Source organism: Suncus etruscus, chromosome 5, assembly GCF_024139225.1.
Source record: "Suncus etruscus isolate mSunEtr1 chromosome 5, mSunEtr1.pri.cur, whole genome shotgun sequence".
NCBI lineage: Eukaryota > Metazoa > Chordata > Mammalia > Eulipotyphla > Soricidae > Suncus > Suncus etruscus.
The window spans coordinates 2,514,926-2,534,699 of record NC_064852.1 but is presented as its reverse complement, the minus strand read 5'-3'; the positions used below and the strand labels follow the sequence as shown (position 1 = coordinate 2,534,699).

Sequence of the window (19,774 nt, the reverse complement as noted above, 5' to 3'; positions counted from 1 at the left end):
AAAATAAAGGGCAAGGAATCTAGTTCAGTGGAAGAGCACTTGCCTTGCATGTGTGAGGCCCTGAATTCAATGCCTCACACTATAAAAAAGAAGAAAAGGTGAAGAAAATTCAAAATCAATTTGGTTCCATTTTACCTAAAACTTTTTTTTATTTGCTTTTTGGGCCCACACTCTGGGACGCTCAGGGGTTACTCCTGGCTACTCAGAAATCGATCCTGGCTCGGGGGACCGTACGGAATACCAGGGGATCGAATCCCTGTCTGTCCTAAGTCAGCCGCGTGCAAGGCAAACGCCCTAATGCTGCGCCACCGCTTCGGCCTCTGAAACTAACTTTTAAATAAGACTAAGTCCATGGAAATTTTCTGAGATGAGAACAATACTTTCTTTCCAAGATTAAGGCAGTCAAAGTTTTCTGGAAAACAGCTAGTTCAATCATAAGCACATTTTGCTTGCTTTCCTGGCCCGGCATTGTATTTCACTATAGAAAAACAAAAATGCTGAAAATAAAATTATAGTAGACAGTCGATAATAATTCTGCAAGGAAGGAAGTCTTTGTTTTGTAAAACACGATGAAGTGCCTTGGAAGTTTGAGTGACAGTAGTCAAGGCTCCAGAAGAAATCACTCAGCTCCTTCTACTGCAGTCACGGAGACAGGCTTCACGTAGTATGGACCTTCACTCAGGTATGCTCTGAGCCTCAAGTAATTTGGATTCCCAAAGATTTCGGCAATGGTCTTGGAATTGGCAAGTGCTTTCACCAGTTCATATTTGGCATCCTTTGAAGTTTTGTCACGCTCCACAGATCGGTCCATCACATATTCTACAAACCCTGGACTATTAAACATAAGTTTCTGAGCCCAGGGCTGGTTCGCCATGGCCTGAAATGGAACGGAGAAAGAACGTACATAAATCATTTATTTCGCAAAAGTTAATTTCCCCTTGGGAATCTAATTTAAGAAAATCTAAAATTGGAGTTCAAGTGGTAATACAGTAGGCCTTGTACATGGCTGAATTTGCTCCCTGGCACCACATCTGGTTCAGACAAGCACCACCAGAAACAATTCTTTTGTTTGTTTTGTTTTAGGGCCACACCTGGGGGCACTCAGGGGTTAGTTACTCTTGGCTCTGGGCTCAGAAATGGCTCCTGACAGGCTTGGGGGACCATATGGGATGCGGGGAATGAAACCCAGGCTGGGCACATGCAAGGAAAACAAACGCCTTACCGCAGTGCTATCACTTCACCACCCAGGAACAATTCTTAAACATAGAGCCATGAGTAAGCCGAGTCCTGCCAAGTGTGGCCCCAAAAACCAAAGAGAAAAATTTAAGAGCTTTGTGTACAATGTTTATCACTTATGAATTTACAACATATATATCTAGTAGTGGAAGCACATAAAAATAAATTAGCGGTAAGGTGTCTGTCTTGTCTGTACCATCCTAGGATGGACCACATTTTGATCCCCCGGTGTCTTATATGGTACCCCAAGCCAGGAGCGATTTCTGAGCGCATAGCCAGGAGTAACCTGAGTGTCACCAGGTATGGCCCAAAACCAAAGAACAAAACAAAAAATGGAACAAAAAAATAAAAAATAGTGGTGGCGCTAGCAGTAAGACGTCTGCCTTGTAAGCATTAACCTAGGAAATACTGTGGTTTGATCCCCCGGTGTCTTATATGGTCCCCCAAGCCAGGAGCGATTTCTGAGCGCATTGCCAGGAGTAACCCGAGAGTTACCGGGTGTGGCCCAAAAAAACCACACACACACACACAAAGTAAATTACAGTGGGGCCAGAACAGTGGCTCAGCGGTAGGGCATTTACCTTGCATGCAACTGACCTAGGTTGGACCGGCATCCCATATGGTCCCCCAAGCCAGGAGCAATTTCTGAGTACCAGGAATAACCCCTAAGCATCACTGGTGTGACCAAAATCAAACAAACAAACAAAAAGTAAATTATAGTATCTAGTAATGAAAAAACACATGAGGGGGCCAGAATCTACATTTGAATAAGCCCTCCAAGATTTCAGTCAAGATAATATGGGGGATTTAAGTGCTTGTTTTGCCCGAAGCTGACCCCAGTTGGATTCCTGGTACCACATACAGTTCTTTGAGCAGTGCTAGAAGTGACCCCAGAGCACAGAGACAGGAATAAGCCCTGAACACCACCGGGTGTGACCCAAAAACAACAACAACAACAAAACAAAAAGATCTGATATTGTGTCTTCTAGACAGATAAGCCAGTAAACAGACATTTTCTTCTTCTTTTTTTTTTTGGTAGTTTTTGGGTCATATCCGGCAGCGCTCAGGGATCCTCCAGGCTCCACGCTCAGAAATCGCCCCTGGCAGGCTCAGGGGACCATATGGGGTGCCGGGATTTGAACCAATGATGTTCTGCATGAAAGGCAAATGCCTTACCTCCATGCTATCTCTCCGGCCTAGACATTTTCAACATAAAGTAGGAAACAAATATAATCCTTACCACACTATAATAATGTTATTACTTCATACTTATCTTTACTGTCTGGGACCCTCATTAGATAGTAAACTACTTAAAAGGAAGATCTTTGTATATTTGCATATTTTCTTTATTGTCATAAACACACTATGGAATCCAAAAAAGCTCAATAAATGTTCACTAAATGAGTGAATAAACGTAAATTGTAATAAATGTAAATAAATGACATTCCTGCATTCAACCTGTGTGTTTGATCAAAGACTGCTGGAAAGATACCTGATTTAGGCCTTGAAAAACTAGTAAGAGGCAAAATGATCCAAAAGCAAAAAGCGAAAAGAGTGAGTAAATAACGCACTTGGGATAAAAATCAAACAAAAAAGGTAAAGAATTAAGTGCCAGAGGGCAATGGTAGAAAAGGGATCTGGAAATAACTTCTGTTGCCACAAGTGTTTCGACTCTACCATAACCTGAACAATTCTTTTCAGAAACAGCCTGTTGATTCATCTGTCCCTCATCACACACCTGCCTCCCTAAAGGTACCAGGGGACAGAAACTAAAATGTGCACTTCTAGATCCAGGGCAAAGCCTACGGACTGACTCACTGTAACTGCTCATGTGTTGAAGTGGCAGAGTTCCTAAAAGAAAAGCATACTTACTATGAGCACTTTAAAAAAAAATTAAAATATTTAATGTTTATGTAGACGCTGCGATCTACAAAGTTTATTCAGCATACAATGTCCCCATGGCCAATCCCATCTCCCCACCCTTACCGTGAACACCTTTAAGGCCGCACACCGCAGTTCAGGGAAAGGCTGATTGCTGATGCCCCGGAGGAGCTCCAAGGAATCTCGTGATAAAGAAGAAAACCAAGATTCTGTCATCCTCAGGAGGTCATCAGTCTCCTGCTCAGGCTACAGGTGAAAAATAAAAATTTAAAGACATTTGAGAGTCAGAAACCCGGCCTCTGATGACACTCTATTCATTTATTCTGTGTGGTTGCTGCTATTCATTTATTCTGTGTGGTTGCTGCAAACTCTGGAATACCATTCCCCAATCCTAGTGCAGATAGATATCCTCAGCTTTGTTTTCTGATGGAAGTGACGAAGCTAGCTCTCTTAACGTACTCCGTCCTCTCTAATTCTTACATTTTATGATTCCATACTTCTAAAAAATATGTCAATAGAGGCCATCGAGAGAGAATAGAGGTAAGGCACTTGACTTGCTGTGACTAATCCCAGCTCAAACCCCCTTGGCCAAGTACGGTCCCTGGCACTGTCAAAGTCATTGCTGAGCAGAGCCAGAGAGAACCTGAGTTCTGCTGGATGTGGCCCAACACCCACCCCACCACCCAACATCACTGGCCCTATAACGAGGATTATCTTCTTTTATTAAGAGTAAATGGTGCCAGAGAGATAGCACAGTGGCGTTTGCCTTGCAAGAAGCCGATCCAGGACCAAAGGTGGTTGGTTCGAATCCCGGTGTCCCGTGTGGTCCCCATGCCTGCCAGGAGCTATTTCTGAGCAGACAGCCAGGAAGAACCCCTGAGCACCGCCGGGTGTGGCCCAAAAAAAAAAAGAGTAAAATGGTGGACCGGAGAGGATAGCACAGCAGTAGGGCATTGGCCTTGCATGCAGCCGATTCAGGATGACAGTGCTTCGAATCCTGGCCTCCCATATGGTCCCTGTGCCTGCCAGGATTGATTTCCAAGCACAGAGCCAGGAGGAACCATGAGTGCCGCTGCTGGTGTGATCCAACCCCCAAGCCCCCAAAGGAGTAAAATGGCATTTATGTGCTCAACATTTATATTAACTGGTACTATGTTGGCAAATTTATTTTCCAAACATAATCTACTGAACATTTCCCAATCACTTACTGATAAATAAAGAAGAGATGAAATTGCATCCAAACACCTAATTTTGAGCTCTGTTGAGGCATTCTTTACTTGATATCCTACTTTCATGAGCAAGTGTTCAAAGTGCGTTCCTTTGAAAGATGATGATTTTTTTTAATTATGGGGGAAACACATATCATAGACATTTTATGGCATTAATACATTCACACTGTTGTGCAGCCATCACCACTATTCACACTAACCATATCTAAAACTTTTTTTTTCTATTTGGGGAGTCACACCTGGTGGTGCTCAGGGGACCATATGGGATGCTGGAGATGGAACCAGGGTCAGTCCTGGGTCAGCCACGTGCAAGGCAAGCGCCTACTGCTGTACTATCGCTCCGGACCCTAGAACTTTTATTTTCAATTTGTATTTTTTAATTTATTCGTGGGCCTCAACAACAGTGCTCAACGCTTAATTCAGACTCTGCACTCAGAAATCATTCCTGGCCAGCTCAGGGGACCATTCAGAAATCATTCCTGGCCAGCTCAGGGGACCATATGGGATGCCAGCATTGAACCCGGGTTGGCTGTGAGCAAGTCAAACACCTAACCCGTTGTACTATCACTCCAATCCCACAGAACTTTTTTTGTTTGTTTTGAGTCACACCCAGCAGCACTCAGGGGTTAATCCTGGCTCTATGCTCAGAAATTGCTCCTGGCATGCTAAGGGGACCATATGGGATGCCAGGATTCGAACCACTGACCTTCTGCATGCAAGGCAAACACCTTACCTCCATGCTATCTCTCCGACCCCAGCACTTTTTTTTTTTAATTATCTAAAACCTTAAATCTGGGACCAGAGTGATAGTACAGTGGGTAGGGAAGACCCAGGTTTGATCCCTGGAATCCCCGATGAGCCCCCACCTCCTGCCAGGAGTGATTCCTGAGCTCAGATCCAAGAGCAACCCTAGAGCATAGCTGGGTATGACCCCAAAACAAAAACAAACCTTAAGTCTATACTCGGGCCTCTTCCCCTAACAACCACTATTCTACCTATCTTTACATATTTAACTTGTCACCCTGAATGTGTGGAATCATACAATATTTGTCCTTTTGCATATGACTTATTTCATATAGCACATCTGTAGTTTCTCCATGCTGTTGCATATATAATAATTTCTTTCCTTTTTAATTAAGGCTCAATTCCATTACATTAATACCATCATCTTTTCATCTCTTGGTAAACATCTAGGTAGTAGTCACCCTTTCGCCTATTTTGAATGGTGCTGTTATGAAAACAGGGTTGTGTGTGTGTGTGTGTGTTTGCTTTCAATTCTTTTGGGTATATACACAGAAGAACTGCACCATACACTGATTCCACCTGTTTGAATGTTTTGGGAGTCACCACAATATATTTTTTTTTGGTGGTAGATGTACCATTTTACATTCCTAATAGATCAGTACAAGAGATCTAATTTCTCTGCATCCTTGTATATGCTTATTCTTTTTTTTTTTTTTTTTTGGGAGGGGTCATACCCAGCAGCACTCATGGGTTCCTCCTGGCTCTGTGCTCAGAAATCGCTCCTGGCAGGCACAGGGGACCCTATGGGATGCTGGGATTCAAACCACCACCTATTCTGGATCAGCTGTGTGTGAGGCATATGCCCTACTGCTGTGCTATCTCTCCGGCCCACTTATTTTTTATTTTAACAAATGCTATCCTAAAGGTATAAAGCCAACAAGGAAGTATACTATGACCCCTATCAAGCTAAGCTAAAGTAACACAAAAACTTTTTTTTTTTTTGTTTTTGGGGCCATACTCGTTTGATGCTCAGGGGTTACTCCTGGCTAAGCGCTCAGAAATTGCCCCTGGCTTGGGGAGACCATATGGGACGCCGGGGGATTGAACCTTGGTCCTTCCTTGGCTAGTGCTTGCAAGGCAGACACCTTACCTCTAGCGCCACCTCACCGGGCCCGTAACATAAAAACAACATGCAGAGTTCAAGTGACAAGCCCCAAGCCAATATATATAACGTGAAGTACAGAGGATCTATTGAAAAGTAGCACCTGCCTCATAGTCTGCATGATCTTATCTTTGAAAGGGCCATACCCAATGGTTCTCAGGAGTTACACCTGAATATGTACTTGAGCTTTGCTCCTAGCAATGCTCAGGAGACCATGCAGTGCCTGGGACTGAATCACTTACTTACAAAGTAAGCACTCAGCCCTTAAAGCAGACTGTTTAAACCTAGAAAACATTCTTTTTTTTTTTTTTTTTTTTTGGTTTTTTTGGGCCACACCCGGTAACGCTCAGGGGTTACTCCTGGCTATGTGCTCAGAAGTTGCTCCTGGCTTGGGGGACCATATGGGACACCGGGGGATCGAACCGCGGTCCGTCCAAGGCTAGCGCAGGCAAGTCAGGCACCTTACCTTTAGCGCCACCGCCCGGCCCCTAGAAAACATTCTTAACTTCTCTGAATTCCAGCTACTTTATCTCTAAAATGGGAATGATTATTCTTAGGGACTGGAAAGGTACTGCAGTGGGTAGGGCACTTGCCTTGCAGCAACCAATCTGGATTAAATCTCCAGCACTATATATGGCCCCGCAAATCCCACCAGAAGTGATCCCTGACTAGAGAGCCAGGATTAAGTCTGAACACAGCCTAGGCGTGGCAACACAACAAGAAAAAAGCAAAAATAATAGCTAATCCTCACCACAGGTCTATAAAATATCACTTATAATGAGCTGGAGCGATAGTACAGCAGTAGGGTGTTTGCCTTGCATGTGTCCAACCCCGAATGGATCCCAGTTAGATTCCTGGACATCCGTATGGTCCCCATGCCTGCCAGGAGCGATTTCTGAGCGCAGAGCCATAAGTAACCCGAGCACCACTGGATGTGACCCCTTGCCCCAAAAAGAGTGGATATACTAAGTATACTAATTGATACAGAACAGAATAATAATCTTCATTACCTGCTCCTACTAGGGTTTAATAGTGCTGCATTTTTTGGCTTGGAAGTCACAAGATTCATAGTGCAGGGCCTTCATGCACCTAAAACACCCTGGCTCAATCCACAGCACCAGATGTCCTCCCAAGTCTAGCATCACCAGGAGAATCCTGGAGGCGCCCAAGCATCACTGGATGTGGCCCTAGAGGGCACCAAGTACTGCTTTTTAGCTGGGTTGGCACCCTGAGCACTTGGGAGGCTCCACAAGAAACAGAATTCATTGCATAAATATATCATGAAAGTATCATTCATTACAGAAAGTGTTGCAATGAATTGTTTTTACTTCCTCAGCATCATAAACATAGAACATGCCCATTTATTAAATGTTCAATACAGCACCGAGAAGCAGTTCTGCTATTGTCATAAAGGGAAAAATCCTAGAAAGGTAAAGCGAGTAAATTAAGTTTAAAACACTACAGTTAGAACTGAAACAAATCCAGGGTTTTTAACTCTAGTTTGTGGTATTTGTGCCAAATACTGCTCATGAAAAATATAGAGGGAATCAGTTTTGATCAAGTAAAACAAACAGGCTGGGGAGGTAACACATGGTAGGGCATTTGCTTTGCCCATGGTTGACTGAGTATGGACATGAGTTTGATCCCCCGGCACCCCATATGGTCCCTCAAGCCAGGAGCGATTTCTGAGCACAGAGCTAAGAGTAACCCCTGAGTGCCACCAGGTGTAGCCCAAAAAACCAACCAAAAACCAATCAACCAAGCCCAACCAACCAACCAAACAAACAAACCCACCCACTATAATTAGTTGTTTTTTTTAATAAATGAGTTTGAAACCATTGTAAAAGATCAACTGTAAAGATTCTACAATATATTTGATCCTCATCAATAACTAAAATATTCCCCAAAAAAGCCACAATAGTCTCACCCACCTGCTTTATGTAAAACCTGTTTCCCTTCCACCGTAGATCCCAGGATTCCAATGGTGTCCACGGCTACGCCAACCATGGTGGGGTCCTGACTCTCAGTCATTTCAAAGACTTTTTCCACAAAGACTGGATAACGCTCACATATCTGTTGAGGACTATCCATGACAGCTAGGTTTCCAAAAAACTTCACAAATCCTAAAGACATTTATAAAAACAGACTTTATAAAGGAGGAACAAACCATTTGAGTCCTATACCTTCACTATTGGTCAGAAAGAAAAGAAAGGTTATGTACTGTGTTGTTTGGAAATTAGGAGAGACTTAAGAATTGAGTGATGTGAGGCAACTAAGAAAGAAACCCCATTTCAATATAGTGGGATCCAAATATAGCTGTCCTCTGTAAGAGGGAGAACAAAGAATAAGGATTAGTGGATATAAACGGTAGAAAGACAAATCTAAAACTATTTTTAGGAGGAGGACCTGAGCAATAGTAGAGCAGGAAGGGCATTTGCATTGCATGCAGTCAACCTAGTTTCCATTACCCCCCCCCACCCCGAACAGTGCCAAGAATTAGCCCTGATCACTGCCAGGTATGGGCCCCAAACCAAAAACCAAATAAAATCAACAATAGGGGGGAGTTTTGTTTTCAGGGTACAATCAAAGCTATGGCACTCTACCACTGAGCTACAACCAACCAAACAAACAAAAAATGGGGGTGTGTGGAGAGATTTGAGGAAGATTTTTTGGTTATCACCTGAGATACTCCAAGGTTATTCCTGGGTCTGTGCTCAGGAGTGATTCCTAGTAGTGCTTAAGGGCCCTTATGTCATTTGATTCCTAAGTACAGAGACATGAGTAACCCCTGAGCTTTGCTAGGTGTGGCCTCACAAAAAGGAAAAACAGGGGCCGGAGAGATAGCACGAGGTAAGGCATTTGCCTTGCATGCAGAAGGACGGTGGCTCGAATCCCAGCATCCCATATGGTTCCCTGAGCCTGCCAGGAGAAACTTCTGAGTGTAGAGCCAGGAGTAACCCCTGAGCGCTGCCGGGTATGATCCAAAAACCAAAATAAAAAGAAAAAAAAGAAAAGAAAAAATAATGGCTGAAGTAAAGTCTATATTAAAGATTCCAACTCAAGGGGGGCTGGAGCAGTGGCGCAAGCAGTGGGGCGTTTGCCTTCCACGCAGTAACCTAGGATGAACCTTAGTTCGATCCCCCCATGTCCCATATGGCCCCCTGGCTAGGAGCGATTTCTGAGCACACAGCCAGGAGTAACCCCTGAGCATCACCAGGTATGGCCCAAAAAGCAAGGGAAAATAAAAATTCCAATTCAGGATCTGACAAGTCTCTGAACTATACTGTAAGTATCATTGCTCATATTTGTACCTTCATTTTTTTTTTTTGACTACGATGTAAAGGAAACGAATGCTCTAACTAGGAACTATTTTCAGAAAATGAGACTCAATAGTACATGGCTCCCAGGGCCTCACACACTAGAGGCATCAGCTGTTCCTGAGTCACAATCTTGGTTTCCAGAAGACATTTCTCTAAAGGGGATCATCTACAGGGGCTTCAGAGATGACTCAACACTGGAGCACATGATCCGCATGTAAGATTCCCCAGTTCACTTCCAACACCACATGGTTCTCCTGCAATACTGGGAGTGACCCTAATCGCTGGACTTAACTCCTAGCACCTCAGACAGGGTCCAAAACAAACACACACACTTTTTTTTTTTTTTTGGTTTTTGGGTCATACCCGGTAGCACTCAGAGGTTACTCCTGGCTCTATGCTCAGAAATCGCCCCTGGCAGGCACAGGGGACCATATCTGATGTCGGGATTCGAACCATCGTCCTTCTGCATGGAAGACAAGTGCCTTACCTCCATGCTATCTCGCCGGCCCCCCCCCCCCAAAATTAATAAACAAACTTTTAAACGGAAACAGGCATAAAGGAAACAATCCATGTGATATCACAGAAATAAAACATCATCGTCGTTTTCACAGGCATTAATAATTCTTACCTGGCAAATAGAAGCTAGAGAAAGGGTCTGACTCTGCCCCCACAATTATATTGGAAATCTGGTCAATCACTCCTTCTTGAGCAAGATACTGTCGTCCATGGTGAGATTGTGCCAATGATGTCACCATTTCTATACATGTAGCTCTGACCAGCACATCTTCGCCAGTCAGCTCTCTGAGGAGCTCAGTTATCAATCCACTAGTGGTACAATAGTTTAAAGATTCTGGTGATGTAGAAGAAATCTCCACAATTAACTGAAAGAAAAGAAAAAAACAAAACAAAACAGATAGGTCAAAGTTGTGGCAAACCTATTAGATTTAAATTTTTTTTTTTTAAATTTTTGGGACACCTGGCAGCACTCAGAGATTACTCGTGGCTCTGTGCTCAGAAACCGCTCCTGACAGGCATTGGGGACCATATGAGATGCCGGGATTCGAACCACTGTCTGTCCTTGACCAGCTGCCTGCAAGGCAAAAGCCCTACTGCTGTGCTATCTCTCTGCCCCAAGAATTAATTAATTAATTGATTAATTAATTAATTAATTAATTAATTAAACGGAGGTCTAGGCACTTTCTATAACTGAAAACTTCATTGTCTTTTTGTTGTTTACTTTGTTTATTGATGTCCTCAATGTCTGCAACGTACAGGCACAAGATCTATTGGAAGGGGGTCAGAGGAGGAAAACTAGGACACTGGTGGTAGGAAGTTTACACTGGTAAAGGGATGGGTGGTAGAACATTGTGATTGAAAGTCAATTAAAAGTTCTTTGTAGGGGCTGGAAAGATATCACAATGCTAGGGCATTTGCCTTGCACGAAGCCGACCCAGGGTGAACAGTGGTTCGATCTCTGGCATTTCATATAGTCCCCCGTGCCTGCCAGGAGAGACTTCTGAGCATAGACCCAGGAGTAACCCCTGAGCGCTGCTAGGTGTGACCCAAAAACAAACCAACAAAAATTTTAAAGTGCTCTAACCTAAAATGCTTTTGGTTAAAATATATCAGGTTGTTTTACTAGCTGATTATTATCGGTTGAACTAGCAATTGATATTGTTTAGGGATGGGGCTAGCAAACTTGCAGGGAAAGGCAAACAAATGGACTCTCTCTTGCTGAATGGAGCAAGTTATGGGGTGGGGAGGAGGGACACTTGGGACATTGGTAATGGGAATATTGCACTGGTGAAGGGTCGTTTTTTTATATATAAAATGCTTTAAAAAAAAAAAAAGAAAGAACCTCTGAGGTATTAAAAAGTTAAAAGTTTCCTTTCAAACATTTCCTCTGGGCGATAACAAGAATGAGCCAGCTGCTGGAAGGGAAAAGAGAGTCTCCTTAACTTCTAAGAGCTCTCGGTTCCCCATCGAGGCCAGAGACATACACGTTTCCCCCTGTTTGCTCTACTAATTGTTTTCTGTTTAGGACCAAACCCCACAGTGCTTTGGGATCAATTCTGGTTTGTTTTCAGGTGTCACTCCCGCCAGTGATCTGGGGACCATGCATCGTGCAAGGGATTGAACTCAGACTCCTGGGTACAAACGCATGCTCTATTCTCTTGAACTTTCTTTCTGACTCAATAAGTGACTTTTTAAAATCCATAATTTGTTTTCACTAGTAGAGAAACTTTGTCAAATACATAAAACACTACTTTCACACAAACTCTTTTACACCTGGATGTTGCTGTACATTTAAAAAGAAAGAAAGTTGGGGCCAGAGAGATAGCACAGCGGTAGGCATTTGCCTTGCATACAGAAGAACTGTGGTTTGGATCCCGGCATCCCATAGGGTCCTCCAAGCCTGCTAGGAGCGATTTCTGAGCGTAGAGCCAGGAGTAACCCTTGAGTGCTGCCAGGTGTGACCCAAAAACAAAAAAAAAAAAAAAAAAAAAAAAAAGAAGAAAAAGAAAGCAGGGACTGGAGCAGTGGTGTAGCAGTAAGGCGTTTGCTTTGCATGCGGCTGACCTAGGAGGGACAGCGCTTTGATCCCTCTGAGTCCCATAAAGTCCCCCAAGCCAGAGCGATTTCTGAGCGTCATTGGGTGTGGCCTCAAAACAAACAACAACAAAGACAGCAAGCATCAATCAGACTATAAAGTATAAAACAGCAACATTACTTTATGCATTCTACCAGTCATTCATTCCCTTAGTCAATCAAGTATATTCTGAGACCTTACTGAGAAATCCTGAAGAGGACTAAAGAACATTAAATACAGCAAAGACAGAATCAAAATGGATTATAAAAGGATCATTATGATTGCATATGAATATAAAAGATTTGTGGTACAAAGAGATGAGAAGAGATGAGGCAAATGGAATACCTCACTGAGACTAATATAATGGCAGCTTAAGAGTAAAATAAACATTTTAACATAAAGTAAAACAAAATAAACAAAGTTAGAATGCCTGGGCCGGAGTGATAGCAGAGGCAGGGCATTTGCCTTGCATGCGGCCAACCTGGGACAGACCTGGGTTCAATCCCCAGCATCCTATATGGTTCCCTGAGCCTGCCAGGAGTGACTTCTGAGTGCAGAGCCAGGATTAAAAAAAAAAGAAGAAAAATGCAGTTTCAATAAAACTGACATGATTTTCTAATTGATGAATGGATACATGGCAGAGAAAACAAAGCCAATAATGAGTATATTCTAATAAGCAGCAGTTTTCTGTAAGCAGTTTTTCCTTTTACTGTTTCTTATTGTTGTTTTTGGGCCATCCTGGTTCATGTTCAGGGGTTGCTCCTGCTTTGTAGTCCTAAATTACACCTGGTGGTGCTCAGGGGACCGTATGAGATACCAGTGATTAAAGCCAGGTTAGCTAAGTGTAAGGCAAGCACCTTACTAGCTGTATTATCTCTCCATTACCCTGATGCTTATTTTTATAATAGCTGTTTTTTTTTTAATATATATTATATATAAGTATATAAGTGGGGTGGGGTTGGGAGTGAGTGGGTGTCTAGGGCTAGGCTATTTCGTGGACCTGAAAGTTTTCAGCTTTTCTATTGGGTCATGCATTACTGAGCGGATTACAATTAGTTTAGTTTGAGCATAAATGAGGAAACTATAATATACGTAAGAATGAGAGTAAGTAAAAGGACATGAAGGTCTGAGCATAGAAGAAATATCTGCGTTGTGGGTCTATGGAAAAGTAACCACACAGGTGAGAAGTGAATAAAGCTACTTAGAAAATAGCCAATCTACAGTACAGTGAGAACAGAGCTTGTTAAATTACTCTGCAATCCAAAAGTAAAAGTTCAACACAGCAGGACTCAGAACTGCTAGAGAAGGAGGAAAACAATAACAGTATTATCAGGATTAATGGAAAAGTGTTCTAAAGAGGAAATTAAGATTAGAGAATTCCACTTTGAATATGCAGCTATTCACTGCTAGCAGGAGAGGGATTAATCAACACTGAGCTTAATAACACATATGAGAACCGAAGACAATAGAAGTGAGGACTCAGCAAGTACTCAGCACAAAACAGGCAGATATGATTGTCATTTGTTTAGTTGTTGTTGCTGTTTTGGGGCCACACCCAACAGCACTCAGGGACTCCTGGCTCTGCGCTCAGAAAGAGCTCTAGACAGGCTGAGGGACGTACGGGATGCCAGGGATTGAAACCCGGTCTGTCCCGGGCCAGCTGTGTGCCAAGCAAACGCCCTAACAGTGCTATCACTCTGGCCCAATGATAGCCATTTCTATTACTACTATTACTGTAACTGTAAATTATTCCTGCCTGGTTTGATATGTTATCTCCTTTCTTAGAAATCATTCATGTGTTGCTCTGTACATATTTTTATATGAGTATCTCACACATTGGGCTGAGTTGTTCTTATGGTCAGAGCAAGTAGCAAGGTTTAGCACAGATCATATTTGTTTGCTTTTTGGGGGCCAAACCTGGCAGTGCCCAAGGATTAGTCCTGGAGGGCTCAGGTATGCTAAACATGGGATGCTGGAATTCACTGAGTCTGGGTCGGCTGTATGCAAGGCAATCTTCCTCCCACAGCACTATTATTGTTCTGACTCCACAAATCGTATTCTTTATAAACACGTACAAAAGGAGACATCTTTAAAAAAGTTTTGAACCTAGGCCTTAAGTATGGCAGGTAAACACTTTGCCACTACCACTAAATCCCTGGCTCAGGGAGTCATTCTGCTGCCAGTGTCACTGTCTTCTGCCTTTCTGAGAGCAGAGTGTAGGGCTTCACTTACCTCATAGACTCTGTACCGAACAATGTCATTTGTTTTCATTACGTTTTTCAAATCATCTAGCAGATCACTTTCAAATAAAGCCTCCAGTCCAGTTTGAGTTAGTGATACCCTTGACAAAGATTTAATGGCCTTAGAAGAAAAAAAACCCTTAAGTTATTCAAATACAGATCACTAGCATCTATTTAATACTGAAATGAAAATCTGTGTATATAATGGACATGGCCTTATGAGCATGCACTCTATTTTATTTATTTATTATTTATTTTATTTATTTATTTCTAGGCCACATCCAGTGACGCGCAGGGGTTACTCCTGGCTATGAACTCAGAAATCACTCCTGGCTCGGGGGACTGAACCACGGTCCGTCCTAGCTCAGTGCATGCAAGGCAAACGCCCTACCACTTGCGCCACTGCTCTGGCCCACAAAAAAGATTAATTTTTGATATATAGAAATTATATAAGATTTGTCTTATCAAACAGTAAGGGATATATATATTGGTTTTTGGATCACACCCGGCGGTGCTCAGGGTTTACTCCTGCCTGTGTGCTCAAAAATCGCTCCTGGCAGGCACAGGGGACCATATGGGATGCCGGGATTCGGACCACCGTAGGTCCTGTGTTGGTCGTGTGCAAGGCAAACACCTTACTGTTGGTGCTATTGCTCCGGCCCCAAGTAAGTATATTTTAGAAACCAGAAGGGATGTACCATCTGCTATCATCTAAAAGAGGTTGCAAACTCAATAGCATAAATCGCTTTAAGCCTTATCTTGCAATCCAAAAAGCCTTTCTTTGTCCCTATGGACACTTACATTTCTACCTGTTTATGCTGTGGCTCTAGCTGACTCACCGCTTTAGCAACAGACAGATTTTCTCCACCAATGCAATAAACAATTTGTTTTAATAATTCAGCGTTGTTTAAAATCTCAGTGACTGCATCAGAACTTTCAACAATTCTTCCAACCTGAAAGAAAAAAGAGACAATCAAAAATATTCTTCCAATGCAGGACAAGGGGTGAGCAAACAAAGGGGAATTATTTTAGGATTATTTTTATTAAATTTAATTTTTTAGCCGATTCTTAATCACTTTAGCTGATGACAGTAAGACGCGTCATTCTAAATGTCAGGGCCTATGGACGTGGCTCAGTAGTAAAACACTTGCCTTCAATGTGTGAAGCTGCTACAAATGTGATCGCAAACACCACCCCACACTGTTGAGGGCAGCTCCAGTGCTGCAGTTGTGACGTTGGTGCCACAACAAGTTGCAATCTTTCAGTGCACCAGAACTAAGTGTGAAAAACTATCACACATAATCAAGTTTGTGAGCTCTGGCACTATAAGTTCTTAACTACCGAACACTACAACAAAAAGGAAGGAAAATATTCTAACTAGTCTCACATATTTTTAATTTTTTATTCTTTTGGGTTTTGGACCACATCCAGCTGTGCTCAAGAGAACACTCCTGCTCGAGGGATCATATGGGGTGCCAGGAATTGAACCTGGGTGTTATACAAGGCAAATGGCCTATGTACTATCACTCTGGCCTCTTGCTACATTTATTAAAGCCAAACTATATGTGATATTGTTTTTAAAAAAAGAAATAAAGCAGGGCCGGCAAGATAGCATGAAGGTAGGGCGTTTGCCTTCCATGCAGAGGGACTGTGGTTCCAATCCCAGCATCCCATATGGTCCCCCGAGCCTGCCAGGAGCGATTTCTGAGCGTAGAGCCAGGAGTAACTAACCCTTGAGCACTGCCGGGTGTGACCCAAAAACCAAAAATCCCCCCAAAAATTAAATAAAATAAAATAAATAGTGAAACCCAGTGAAAACAGACTCTAGTTATATCACTTATATTGATCATGGGAAAATTATGTTATTTCTGTACACATAATTTCTTATTTAATAGGTGGTATAATGCTAGATTAAAGACAGTTAAGAAAATTATGTGAAAAAATTATGTGTTACTGAATATGATAAAGAACTTAGGATAGTGTCCAGTACAAAAAATGGTCAAAGGATAAGTTGATACTTTCCCTCTTTTTGACAAACGCCTTAGAGAAAAGGAAAATCAGCAAATCTTTTGGATTGTATATGCTAAGGCCCTAACATTTTAACAAGAAATTCAGCAGCATCAGCGCTTCACCCAAATAACAGGGCTTTTATTGGTTTAGTCTATCTTTACAATAGCATTTCATTCATGCCATCATAACAGGATCTAACATGGCAATTCTTTTCTCTAGATAAAGAGACCACGCCAAGGGAAAAAACTGGTTTATCTTAGTAGCTCTACTAGCATATGGCATTATAAAAAGGGACTCAGTCAGTAAATGATTCAGATGGCACTTGTTGTTTTACTTGTACTCTTCAGAGTATAGTTAGCTGTGTGCAACAGAAACAGACTAGATACTTCCTAGGGACATATAAAAATCATGTTTTCCTCATCTTTCATTTTCTGCAACCAACACAGAGCCGTGCTCAGAATGGGTCATCACTAAACAGTGTTCTTGTATTATAGTAAAAGTTCATACCTGTGACAGAGTGAGGGTTTTTACAGAATCACTGGGGTGAGCCAGTCCTTTCTGCAGGTCAACTCTGAAGTTCCTAGCCACATCAACTGGTTCCACAGCTTGGAGCAATCTCTCTAGAATAGATACACACAAAGTAGTTTGTTCCCTAGAAGAGATGTAACATAGTTCATTAGTTCAAGCCCTGTATGAGTAGGAAACCACCACCTAATAAATTCTGAAACCTGGTTCAACTCATCTCATACACAAAGACCTCATTTTAAAATAACAGCCTCTATAGATTTGTTTGACATCCACTAAGTATTATATGCCATGTCTTTGCTGACACTACAAAGGAGATATATAATTTTTCTAACTTCAAGGAACTTAGTCTATGGAAGGAATAGAAAAAATAGAAACTATATTATAGGTAGAAAAATGCTATAATTAGTTTAAAGGGATGCTGTGAGAACTCAGAAAAGAACAGTACAGAAAAATTAAAGCAACCAGAGGAGTAATACCCAAGCCAAATTTTTAAATGTATTTACCTTTAGATTTTGTGTCATATATAGTGAACACTTGGTGTTTAAGAGGTTGCTCCTAGGAGTCTCCTTGGGGGACCAAGCAGTGCCAGGGGTCAAACCTGGACTTCCTATATGCATGCATGCCAACTCATCATCACTTTATCTTCATGTGACGCCTAAGCTAAATTTTGTAAAAATGGGAGCTACCTGGAAAAAGTCTTCTAGGTAGGAGAGCAGTATCAAATAAAAGGTTCAACCATATGAGACAGTCACTCATTAAAAATAAAAAGTAACTGGTATAACTGGGGTCAGAATGAGAATAAAGTAGGTAACCAAACACAGCCAACCCAGGTTCGATCTACAGCATCCAACATGGTTCCTGAACCCCACCAGGGGTGATCCCTGAGCTCAGAGCCAGGAGTAAGTCATGAACACAGCTATAGCTGAGCAGTCCTCAAAATGGGGAAAAGAAAAAAAAAAAAAGAAAAAAGAAAAAAAGGAAAAAAGAAAAGGCAAAAGGCAAAAATGCCAAAAAAAAAAAAAAAAAAGAAACAAGTATACAGAACCCATATCCTGATACATGTTAGGAAATTTATATTTTTGTCACAACGCAACAGTAATACCATGAAGAAGATATTTAAAGCAGGGGCTGGGATGATAGTGTAGTAGGTAGAATGTTGCAGGTAGCCAACAAGACTTCAATCCTCATCACTCCTTCACTCCCTGAGCCCACCAAGAGTGATGCCTGAATGCAAAGTCAGATCTAAATTCCTGAGCACTGCTGGGTGTGGCCCAAAAAGTCTATCAATGTTAGAGAAAGAAGCTCCAGTTTAACTAAAATAAAAAACAAAAACCAATAAAAACCCAAAACATTCAGTTACTCTTGGCTCTGTGCTCAGAAATCACTCCTGGCAGGCCGGGGGACCATATGGAACACTAGACATTGAACCTGGGTCCATCCTGGGCCGGCAATTTGCTATTGCTCTGGTACCCCATTGAAAAATATTTTAAAAGACTGTAACTGTACAGACAGAGGATGGAGAAATAGTAGGGCATTTGTCTTGCACAGACACGGCCAACCTGGTTTTGATCTCTGGTACCCTAAACTCCACTAGGAGTAATACTTGCATACAGAGCCAGGAGTAAGCTTGGGGTACTGCCAAGTGTGGGCATACATACCCCCAAGAACCACCACCACCAAAAAAAAAAAAAAAAAAAAGCTCATAATTGGATAAGGTGATAAACAGTGGTATGTCCAATGGAACAAACAAACAATGACTCAGCAACAAGACAAGTTTCCCCTCCTGTTTTTCTCTTTAAAATATTTTTTAGTAATAAGTCAGAATAACGCAATGGGGGGGGAAGGAAAAGACCCACTTTGTAGGGAGGGACACAAGAACCCTGTCAAGGGACGCTTCCTTTGATGCAAATACAAAAGGGATCATAGACTGGTACGCATGTGTGTATATGTGTGCGCATGCGTGTGCCTATGTCGCTCTGGCCCGGCCCGGCCCCTGCCCAGTGCTCCCGGCCCAGTGCTCGCAGGGCCCTCACCGTCGGCTGCCGGGGCCCAGGAGGGCGAAGAGCGGGCCCAGGCGCAGGTCGTCCGCCCGCTCGCGCAGCTCGCCCAGGGGCACGGCCTGCAGCGCCGAGTGCAGCGCGCGCAGCTCCTCCAGCGGCGCCTCCGGCCCCGACAAGGCGCGCAGCAGCGCCAACACCTGCGCCGCCATCTTGCACTGCTCGCCCGCCTCCGGGCCCGGCTTCCGGCTTCTGGCTTCCGGCTTCCGGCGCGCGCCTCCCACTCTCGCGAGACCCGCGACGCGTTCGCGCGCCCGCCGCCACGCTCGAGTCTCGCGAGAACGGGAGCCGGAAGAGTTCCCACGGTGGCGACGTCGGATGACGTCGGCTGCGAGTCACGCTTGTGTTCTCGCGGCGGAACTCTCGCGCGATTTGCCGCCTTCTCGGGCTTCCCTGGGGCCCACCTGAAGGCTTTGACTACCGAAGCCCAGCTGAGACCTGTTTCTCACCATAAAGATGTTAAAAATAAAATAATAAAATAAAATATCTAAATTATATATGTTTATATAAAATAAAATTAAATAATAAAATGAAAAGGAATGAAAAGGAAAGAAATAAAATAAAATATATAAATTATATATTTTTATATAAAATAAATAAAAAAGAATGAAAAGGAAAGTTGATAGGGGGTGTCCCCCCTTTTTTTGTTTATAAATGAAGCCCAACTAACTGCAAACCTGTTTGTGATCATGGTGCTTACATAAAGATGTGAGTAAAAAATTAGAAATAATAAAAAGAGGGGCCGGAGAGATAGCATGGAGGTAAGGCGTTTGCCTT

The 19,774-nt window shown here is 42.7% G+C and overlaps 1 protein-coding gene across 1 annotated transcript; it reads right to left on the bottom strand.

Moving 5' to 3' along the window:
* Positions 1 to 328: 328 nt before the first annotated feature.
* PSMD5 (proteasome 26S subunit, non-ATPase 5) lies at positions 329 to 19,149 on the bottom strand. The gene is made up of 9 exons (XM_049773070.1): positions 18,974 to 19,149; positions 16,920 to 17,064; positions 15,242 to 15,355; positions 14,395 to 14,523; positions 10,201 to 10,453; positions 8,184 to 8,375; positions 4,326 to 4,435; positions 3,223 to 3,363; positions 329 to 877 (listed from the first exon to the last, which is right to left on the bottom strand). Exons 1-9 carry the CDS (start codon positions 19,147 to 19,149, stop codon positions 620 to 622), a joined length of 1,518 nt encoding a protein of 505 aa, XP_049629027.1. The 3' UTR covers positions 329 to 619.
* Positions 19,150 to 19,774: the final 625 nt, after the last annotated feature.